This window comes from Ranitomeya imitator, chromosome 6 (assembly GCF_032444005.1).
Source record: "Ranitomeya imitator isolate aRanImi1 chromosome 6, aRanImi1.pri, whole genome shotgun sequence".
NCBI lineage: Eukaryota > Metazoa > Chordata > Amphibia > Anura > Dendrobatidae > Ranitomeya > Ranitomeya imitator.
Window position 1 is genome coordinate 338,949,535 of NC_091287.1, and position 10,908 is coordinate 338,960,442.

General features: G+C 44.8%; 1 protein-coding gene across 1 annotated transcript; it reads left to right on the top strand.

The window, feature by feature from the left end:
• The first annotated feature begins 2,733 nt into the window (after positions 1-2,733).
• Positions 2,734-5,020, top strand: LOC138642619 (uncharacterized). Its single transcript, XM_069730888.1, has 2 exons — positions 2,734-3,401; positions 3,672-5,020. Exons 1-2 carry the CDS (start codon positions 3,064-3,066, stop codon positions 4,570-4,572), a joined length of 1,239 nt encoding a protein of 412 aa, XP_069586989.1. The 5' UTR covers positions 2,734-3,063; the 3' UTR covers positions 4,573-5,020.
• Positions 5,021-10,908: the final 5,888 nt, after the last annotated feature.

Consider the following 10,908-nt stretch of genomic DNA (forward strand, 5'->3'; position numbering starts at 1 on the left):
GGGAGAGCTGATATTGCTGCAATTCTTTAAGGGTGGGTGTAGCTATGTTGCTTATTCCAGAGCTGTTATGCTAGGAGCATTATGGAAACTCTCTATATTTCCAGAGAATTTTACTGAATTTTTGCTGAAGACGATGGAAAACCTAAGTGCTCCTCTGATGTGGATTGCACATACGTCATGACATTGGTGGACTTGTTGATATCTGACTTAAAGCACCACTCCATCCAGTGGTTAGGTTTTTTTCAGCGCTGGAGTGGTGCTTCTAACCTAAGGTTCCTGACTCTAGTCTTACACTTACCTGCTGGTGTCCTCACCTTTTATAGTCCTTGCTTTTATGACGATTTCTGACTAGCCGGAATTCAGAAGTAACGGTCGCAAGCTCTCAATGCAAGTCTATGAGAGCCAGAAAGAGCGGCAGTGATAGATGAATACTGGGGCGGGTAAGGGAACTTAGATTAGAAGCACCACTCCAGTGGTAAAACAAAAAAAAATAGAGTAGTACTCTAAGGTGCATTTACATGATTCATCTGTGGAGCACTAAACAATCTATTGACAAATATTTACCAATGAGAGGTCATTTACTAGACTGTTTAGCCAGGCAGATCGTGGTACATGATGTACATTGATCGATCTGCTATAAATCAGTGCGCATAGACTGCCATTTTTCTTGGCAGCGCAGGTCTTGTTTACAAAGGACAATGCACTGCTAGGAACGATGATCTTTTGTGCAGCCTAAAACATTACTTCACCCAAGAAATTGGCATTTTGCTTGTTCAACAAGTGCTCAGTATCCTGTTCGGACGTCTGACGTCACCGCTCTGCTTTCCGGCTTGCGCTCACAGTCAGTGCAGAGAAGCACAGCGCCAGGGGACAGACACCGGAATGTAAGTATGTAGTGTTTGGGTTTTTTTACGTTTATGCTGGTAACTAGGGTAAACATCGGGTTACTAAGCGCGGCCCTGCGCTTAGTAACCCGATGTTTACCCTGGTTACCAGGGGACTTCGCATAGTTGGTCGCTGGAGAGCTGTCTGTGTGACAACTCTCCAGCGACCACACAGTGACGCTGCAGCGATCGGGATCGTTGTCTATATCGCTGCAGCGTCGCTAAATGTGACGGTACCTTAAGTGGCCCGAGATGTGGTGTGAACCAAGCATAGGGAGATCATCTTTTTCCTGAGTGCCTAGAGTGAAGATCATAGAAGAATGGACATCATGGAAGACTTGAGGACTTCTGAGGTCCACTCAGCTCGGAGCACAGATCACAGTAGAAACCCGGACCCCCCAGGCGGCAGGACTGTGATCTTAAGGCCCCTTCACACTAAGCGACGCTGCAGCGATACCGACAACGATTCGGATCGCTGCAGCGTCGCTGTTTGGTCGCTGGAGAGCTGTCACACAGACCGCTCTCCAGCGACCAACGATGTTGGTAACCAGGGTAAACATCGGGTAACTAAGCGCAGGGCCGCGCTTAGTAACCCGATGTTTACCCTGGATACCATGCTAAAAGTAAAAAAAAACAAACACTAGATACTTACCTACCGCTGTCTGTCCTCCAGTGCTGCGCTCTGCTTCTCTGCTCTCCTCCTGTACTGTCTGTGAGCCGGAAAGCAGAGCGGTGACGTCACCGCTCTGCTTTCCGGCTCACAGACAGTGCAGGAGGAGAGCAGAGCACAGCGCTGGAGGACAGACAGCGGTAGGTAAGTATCTAGTGTTTGTTTTTTTTTACTTTTAGCATGGTAACCAGGGTAAACATCGGGTTACTAAGCGCGGCCCTGCGCTTAGTTACCCGATGTTTACCCTGGTTACCAGTGAAGACATCGCTGGATCGGTGTCACACACGCCGATCCAGCGATGTCAGCGGGAGGTCCAGCGACGAAATAAAGTTCTGGACTTTGTTCAGCGACCAACGATCTCCCAGCAGGGGCCTGATCGTTGGTCGCTGTCACACAGAACGATTTCATTAACGATATCGTTGCTACGTCACAAATAGCAACGATATCGTTAACAATATCGTTATGTGTGAAGGTACCTTTATTCTTTCACCATCTTGCTGCAGCTGGCTGCCATTTTACTAAATTTATGCAAAACAAATTGCAAAAAGCATTCAGATTACAGGTTATATTGGATGTGACTCGTCCAGTAGTTTATGTGTGCAGAAAAACATTGCGTCCACAGGGGACATCTATGCGGCATCCAAGGCTAATGGACGCACTGCCATTATTAACCCCTTAGTGACCGCCAATACATCTTTTTACTGACCTGCGATATAAGAGAATAGCATCCCCATAATACAGGTGACAATCCTACAGCTGTCGGCTGTACACTGTAGCTGACAACTTGCAGTATCAGCCATGATCAGCGTTTGCACCGTCCATATCTGTTTAACCCCTTAAATGCTGCTAATAGTGACTACATCATATAAATGGTTAACAGTGTGGGGGCTTCCTCTTTATCCCCATCGACACCCTGAGATCATAATTGTGTGGCCCTGATGTTTGCCGTGGCAATTTACAGCCAAATAGCGGCCTTAAGGTACCGTCACACTAGCAGTATTTGGTCAGTATGTTACATCAGTATTTGTAAGCCAAAACCAGGAGTGGGTGATAAATGCAGAAGTGGTGCATATGTTTCTATTATACTTTTCCTCTAATTGTTCCACTCCTGGTTTTGGCTTACAAATATTGAGGTAAAATACTGACCAAATACTGATAGTGTGACGGCAGCCTTAGGCCGGCCTCACACTCAGCGTTGAAAAATACGGTCCGTATTTTACGGCCGTAATACGCTCCAAAATTAGAAATACGGTGGTCCGTAAGAACTCCGTAGGCAAGGTGTGGTCGCGTATTTTGCGCATGTAATGTTGCGTATGTAATCCGTATGCCCACCGTAATGCGTATTTTTCACGCAACCTGACAAAATGGACATATAACGGTTTTTGCGGATGAAATTGATTTAAATTACCCTCAGCAACCCTATTTAAGGCCTCTACAACATGTGTCTCACTCCCATATGGTCATTTTGTGGTTTTGCAACTGTTGGAGTGTTGTTGTAACATTTGGACCATGTCTGACCACCTGCAGTTCACCCCAACGCAGCGTGTTTTGTTTAACTGGCTATTGTCTCGTCGGTTTGGGCACCCATACCCTGTGATTGTGGATCCGCGAAGGAGGAGCAGAAGAATGTGGGTGCATCCTCTTCTGACTAAACGCCTCACTAAAGGCCATTTTCATCGGCTATATACAGCTCTGCGGGAACATCCAGACAAGTTTTATCTGTACTGTCGCATGTCTATACAAACCTTTGACAGATTGTTGGAGATATTACGCCCAGGAATAACATTTCAGGACACAAGGCTGCGCAAAGCCATCTCTGCTGAGGAGCGTCTTCTCCTCACGTTACGGTATGTATTCTCCATCCTCACATACTGTATGTTGATGATCTTTTTTATAAATGTTTCTTATTTTTTAAATTTTTACCCATAATATGTGTACATTAAGGCCAAAGCAGATGTGACAACGTGACGTAACTGTTATATTTCAGCCCCTTAAGGCCATTTTTCCCATTTCAGTGTTAATTTACTAGGCCACAAATGCAAATATGATTGTGCTTATTCATGTTTTGTGTGCACTCTTGAAACAAACCTAATTTATTGTGTTTGTTTCACTTACAGATTTCTGTCCACTGGATTGTCCTTTGCAGGTCTCCACCTTGAATTTTTGATTGGCCGCTCCACCATTTCTGGCATTGTGCGGTTAACCTGTCGCCAAATATGGGATAGACTTAAGGACCTTGTGATGCCTGAGCCCAAACAGGCTGATTGGCTCCAAATAGCCCGTGGGTTCAAGGTCAATTGTGACTTCCCAAACTGCATTGGAGCGGTGGATGGGAAACATATTAGGGTACGTAAGCCGCCGAACTCTGGCTCCCAATTCTACAACTATAAGCAGTTTTTCTCTGTAGTTCTGTTAGCTGTAGTTGACAGTAACTACAGGTTTATAATTGTAGATATTGGGGCCTATGGACGAACTGGAGACTCTAGGGTCTTCAATTCGTCTATAATGGGTCGGCGGCTAGGTGAAAACCAGTTAGACCTCCCACCACCACAACAACTCCCAGGCTCCACTGCAGAAGCACTGCCTTTTTTTTTTGTTGGAGATGAGGCCTTCCAACTCACCAGACACGTCATGAGGCCTTATCCCCGGCGCAACCTGGACCACCGTCGGAGGATATTTAATTTGCGCCTTTCTAGGGCGCGCAGACTGGTGGAGTGCACCTTTGGTATTCTGGTGGCCAAATGGCGTGTCCTACAGACTGCCATGCAGCTCAGTGAGGCTACAGTCAATGAAGTAATCAAAGCATCTGTAATTTTGCACAACTATACCCGCATACATGATTGCTTCTCAGATGGTAATGATGAACACATGTTGCGTAGTGTCAGTAGTCCAACACCACATGGCCCACCTCCGCGCCGTCCCCTTTCTGGTATCAAAGTTAGGGATGTTTTGACCAATTATTTTGTTTCTCCTCAGGGTTCTACTCCCTGGCAAGATTATGCTGTTTCTCAGTTGTGATTTTTGTTATTTTAAAGATATGTTTTTGTAATATATTATTATCAACCACTGAAAACGTACTGTGTGTGTTTTTTTCCTTAATTACCATATGTTTCTGTTTTCTGAATATGTGTGTGATGCAAAAATGATTAGTCTACAAACATCAATTGTCTTTTTTGTAAACTTTTTACTAACTTTGCAACCCTTTTTTTTTGGTTGTTAACCCCATATTTTTGCCATATGGTTTTGAGAAGCCTTTTTTATGGGTTGCTTTATACCAAGGATCCACAACAAAGTGGAAATGTTTTGAAAACACAACATTAACATGGTAGCCAGCTACCAAAACAAAACACAAAAAACAAAACTAAATTACAGATCCCTGTAAGTTGGTGGGGGAGATGTTGGCAGCTCTGGGTCCTGGTCTGGTGGCCTTTGTTGGGCCGATGGCAGTTCATCCTGTGAGGATGCAGTGGCTTGCGGCAGAATACTGGCCTTGTCCATATTGGCCAGATGTGTGTTGACCAAAAGCCATTTGGCTCTGGGCATCATGCTGAGGTACAGATTGCCTTGCATCATACCCCAACCCAAAATGGCCATGTTGTCCAAACCCAGGTTGGGACCAGCCAACATCACTGTGTCTGGAGAAGTGGCCATATTGGGATTGGGGGTTGAAGCCTGCCATTTGGTACTCTAATGGCCTTTGTAGATTTTGGGATGGGAGGGGTTGAAGGGGAGGCATACGTGGAGTAGGTGCAGCAAATCCTGATTGATTTGGCTCCTGTTGAGGGAATTGAAGGCGCAAGAGGTTTGTTTGGCCAAGCTGCCTTCGCGCCAGGTATTCAAAAACCTCATAGGGGTTATTTGGAGGGGTGCTTAAATCAATCAGGATTTGCATACACCCTCTGACACGTAGCCTCACCTCACGGGGAAGGGGTCTAAGGTATCGGGCAAGGCTGCGGGCAAAGGCCTCCTCGCCATCATCTGTGGCTGCCCTGGCCAAATAGTTGAGGACCCCAGCATCAACTTCACTTCTTCTGCCTTCAAGCTCTCTCCTTCGCCGGGATCTCCGTAAAGGCCCAGCTGCCTGTGGGGATGACACCAGTGGGCCTGTAGGGCTGCTGCTGTGCCCATGTTCCACAGGCCTTGGTACATGTGCTGCTGAGGGTGATGGTGCAGCATCTTCATCACTTGCTGCTGCCTGCAGTGATGATGCTGCTGATGGGTCCTCAATGATGGATCCTGATGCAGCCACAGATGGTCCTGCAACCTCTTCCTCCACACTTACAGGATCAATGATAGGGTCTGATTCTGATCCGGTTTCCCTCTCTGTGAGGTTTGACTGTGTTCTGTAAAGAAAACAATAAAATAAAATTTTTATTTTGACATTGTTTAATTAGACATCGGTGTGCAATATTAAAATAAAACAAAAAAAAAACAAAAAACACAACATCTCCTTCTCTACTCCCCTATTATCTCATATTCACACAAGAATATCCAAGATTTGTCTTGTAGAGCCCCACAAATGTAACAAACACTATCACGACACATCATAATGTGGCATACCATTTCAAGCTACACAAAAACCAGGCACAACCACCTCTTCAAACAATAAGATACCATGCAGTAACAACCCATACCACAAAACACTGCCTGAACATCTCTAAACTCGCATACTACATTCTCACCCATCCCTTGTTGAATCTTGGGATGCTTGGCGGCCAGGGTCCTCTCTCCTCCAGGACACTTTTGGAATTTATGCTTGTTTACATTATTGTTGGCACTATATTGACACATCCTTACATGGAACTTGCAATGTCATAACCCTAATCCACAAAAAAATAAAAATTTAGTTACATTACAAATGTCTAGAGTGGTTTGTACTTACTGCCTAAGATCCATACTGGCATCCAAAAAGGAAAGACGGTCGTAATATATATACTTCCTCTTCTTCAGTGGGGCTGCTGACCCACTCCTAGCCCGCTGCTGTCTTTCCCGCCGGTATTGGTCCCGGATGCTGCGCCATCTTGTCATAACATCATCCACTGCAATTACAAGGGCACAAATAATGTTCTATATCATTCTGAACATAGCTTAGTCCAGTTGTCAGACATATTTGTATTGTTAAAGCAAAAAGTGGCTATAGCACAATAATTTCCATGGTGAGTCAGATGATAAAGGGGTTACATGCAGAGGTCTATATATCGCCCACAGTTAAGAACTTGACAGTATCAGACTGGTAGAGAGGGGAGAGAACCCTGTTCTTGCAAACATACATTAGGTAAGATATGCTAGGATAGGAAAGGAAAATGACTTGTGCTATAATGAGAATAATGCTCAAAAATATCTAAAAATAAGACAAGGGACAACAACCCTCTGGACGGGGTATGAGGCCAAGAAAATATTTAGCAGGGCAAGATCAACATGAACTATGTCCAGAAACACTTTGGCATGTTCCTCAGCTTTAGAAAATGACAAATAAGGCCATAAATGACATATAAAGATAAAAATGATTGCTCAAGTAATCATGTAGGGAAAGCATCTTTTAAAGTTAAATCTTGTGAATACATGAGTGTACTTACATAGACTTGTCTGCTCCGCACGTGGCCGTTGGGCATAATCAGGGAATAGTAGCCCACAGATGGCCCTCCAAGCTGCCTCTTTCCTGGCCCGGTTGGAGTAGTTGGGATCCCTCTGGTCCCATATTTCAGGCCTTTCTTGGACCAGGATGAGGAGCATATCAACATTGATGATGTTTGCCATGCTGCTTGGAACTCTGTGGAGGCGAGCACCAGACTTCCGGGATGTCTGTGTGGCTTTTTGAGCTAATTAGCATGTCTGAGTTTCATGATTGAGGGCTTGGCTCAATTCCTTGCACCTGGCGATGTCTGGCGTATTTTACGCAAGTCACACTGTTGGTCCGTGTGTAATCCGTATATTTCTCGCCCCCATAGACTTTCATTGGCGATTTTTTTTGCGCAATACGGTGACAAACGCAGCATGCTGCGATTTTCTACGGCCGTAGAAGACCGTATAATACGGAACCGTAAAATACGGCAGATAGAAGCTTGGCCATAGAGATGCATTGTACCGTGTGCAATCCGTATTTTCTGCACCTCTCTTACGTCCGTAAAACTCGCGAGTGTGAAGCCGGCCTTAGAGTCTGCCGGCAACAGTGGCCTCTTCAGAAATCAGAGACATTTAGGTGGTAAAAATACACTTTTTCATTCCTGTCATGACGCTTTGCATTAATTCCTGGAAATTACCTGAAGGGTAAATAAACTACCTGACAGCAGTTTTCAATATGTTGAGGGGTGCTGTTTTTAAAATGTTAGCACTTTTGGGAGGTTTCCCATATCTAGGATCCCTAAAGTCACTTCAAACCTGGATAGGTCTCTAAAAAAATAAATTTTGCAAATTTCCTGGAAAAAATGAAAAATTGCTGCTACATTTTTAACCCCTTCATGACCTTCGGGATTTTCCGTTTTTCCGTGTTAGTTTTTCGCTCCCCTCCTTCCCAGAGCCATAACTTTTTTATTTTTCCAACAATATGGCCATGTGAGGGCTAATTTTTTGCGAAACAAGTTGCACTTTTGAGCGACATCATTGGTTTTATCAAGTGCGGTGAAATTGCAAAAAAAGTCCAATCCCGCACCTGTTTTTTGTTTGGCTTTTTTGCTAGGTTCACTAAATGCTAAAACTGACCTGCCATTATGATTCTCCAGGTCATTACGAGTTCATAGATACCAAACATGTCTAGGTTATTTTTTATCTAAGTGGTGAAAAAAATCCCAAACTTCGCTAAAAAAAAAAAAAAAATTGCGCCATTTTCCGATACCCGTAGCGTCTCCATTTTTCTCGATGTGGGGTCAGTTGAGGGCTTATTTTTTGCGTGCTGAGCTGGCGTTTTTAATGATACCATTTTGGTGCAGATACGTTCTTTTGATCGCCCGTTATTGCATTTTAATGCAATGTCGCGGCAACCAAAAAAACGTAATTCTGGCGTTTCTAATTTTTTTCTCACTACGGTGTTTAGCGATCAGGTTAATGCTTTTTGTATTGATAGATCGGGCGATTCTGAACGCAGCGATACCAAATATGTGTAGGTTTGATTTTTTTTTATTGATTTATTTTAAATGGGGCGAAAGGGGGGTGATATAAACTTTTATATTTTTTTTATTTTTTTCACATTTTTTTTACTTTTTTTTTTTCTACTTTTGCCATGCTTCAATATCCTCCATAGGAGGCTAGAAGCTGGCACAAATCGATCGCCTCTGCTACATAGTAGCGATCATCAGAAATGCAGCAGAAATGCAGGTGTGCTATGAGCGCCGACCACAGGGTGGCGCTCACAGCTAGCCGGGATCAGTAACCATAGAGGTCAGTAACCATAGAGGTCTCAAGGACCTCTATGGTTACTATGCAGAAGCATCGCTGACCCCGATCATGTGACGGGGGTCGGCGATGCGCTCATTTCAGGCCGGATGTGGTAGTTAAATGCCGCTGTCTGCGTTTCACAGCGGCATTTAACTAGTTAATAGCGGCGGGTGGATCGCGATTTCACCCACCGCTATTGCGGGAACATGTCAGCTGTTCAAAACAGCTGACATGTCCCGGCTTTGATGCGGGCTCACCGCTGGAGCCCGCATCAAAGCGGGGGTTCTGACCTCGGATCTACTATCCCGTCCGAGGTCAGAAAGGGGTTAACCCCTTCAAAACCTCGCTCTTTTTCATTTTTGCATTTCTGTTTTTCGCTCCCCTCCTTCCCAGAGCCATAACTTTTTTATTTTTCCGTCAATATGGCCACGTGAGGGCTTGTTTTTTGTGGGACGAGTTGCACTTTTGAACAACACCATTGGTTTTACCATATTGTGTACTCAAAAACAGGAAAAACATTCCAAGTGCGGTGAAATTGCAAAAAAAGTGCAATTACAGTGTTTTTGGGGATTTTTTTTTACCAAGTTCAACTGCTAAATGATTTTTTTAGTGTTTTATTTTCAATGGGGCGGAAGGGGGTGAACTTTTATATTTTTTTTTTTACTTTTGGCATGCTTCAATAGTCTCCATGGGAAACTAGAAGCTGCCATAACTCGATCGGCTCTGCTACATAGAGGCGATGATCAGATCGCCTCTATGTAGCTCAATTACTCACTTGCTATGAGCGCCAACCACTTGGGTGGCGCTCACAGCAAGCCGGCAGTGACAACCATAGAGGTCTCCAGGAGACCTCCGGTTGTCATGCCAATCCACCGGTGACCAGCTTTCACGTGACGGGGGTCACTGACAGGCGGATTTCCAGAAGTGCATGTTAAATGCCACTGTCAGCATTTCATAGCGGCATTTAACGGGTTAATAGCTGCGTGTAGATCACGATTCCACCCGTGGCTGTTCCGGGCACATGTCAGCTGTTCAAAACAGCTGACATGTTTCGGGAAAGATGTGGGCTCACCGCCGAAGCCAACATCAAAAGGAGGGAAGCGACCTCCGCCGTCCTAGTATGGTGGAGGTCGTGAAGGGGTTAATCCTCCTAAAAGGCTAACAAAATAAAATAAAATTTTACAAGTGGTGCTGATGTAAAGCAGACATGTGGGAAATGTTATTATTGTTTTACTGTGGTATGACTATCTGGATTAGGCCGGAGTCACACATGTGAGAAACACGTCCGTGTCTCGCATGTGAAAACCAAGCTGTGGTGCCGGCACTTGGGAGCGGAGCGTGCAGCTCCATGTGTTGCTATGCGGCCGCACGCTCTGCTCTGGAGTGCCGTCGCCAGAGCTTGCTTTTCACATGCGAGACACGGACGTGTTTCTCGCATGTGTGACTCCGGCCTTAAAGGAATAATCAAAGTTTGAATATTGAACATTTTTGTCAAATTTGATTTTTTTAAATTTTTTATAAATAAACACAAGATATATGAACCTAAATTTACCATTATCATAAAGTATAATGTGCCATGAAAAAACAATCTCAAAATTACTGGGATATGTTGAAGTGTTCCAGAGTTATTACCACATAAAGTAACACTGGTCAGATTTTTTTAAAAATGTGCCCGGTCACTTAGGGGTTAACCTAGGAGACTGGGCGCCAAAACAAGGGACACATGGGACAAGAGGGGCGAGACTAGGCCCAGCTTTTTTCTGCTCCTCTGATCCCGACCTGGGAGAACTCAACCTGTTTGTAAGATCTGGGTAATTGTGATGACGTCAGACAGCGCCGCTCATCTCTAAGGCTACTTTCACACTAGCGTCGGGCCGACGTACCGACGCATCCTGTGACAATGCAGCACAACGGGGGCAGCGGATGCAGTTTTACAATGCATCTGCTGCCCCATTGTGAGTTGCGGGGAGGAGGGGCCGGAGT

What these genes read in the sequence shown, in the direction of transcription:
- LOC138642619 (XM_069730888.1), top strand. Translation starts at nt 3,064, where the DNA reads ATGTCTGACCACCTGCAGTTCACCCCAACGCAGCGTGTTTTGTTTAAC. An exon ending in CGTCTTCTCCTCACGTTACG is followed by an intron (nt 3,402 to 3,671) that starts GTATGTATTCTC and finishes TTTCACTTACAG; the next exon opens with ATTTCTGTCCACTGGATTGT.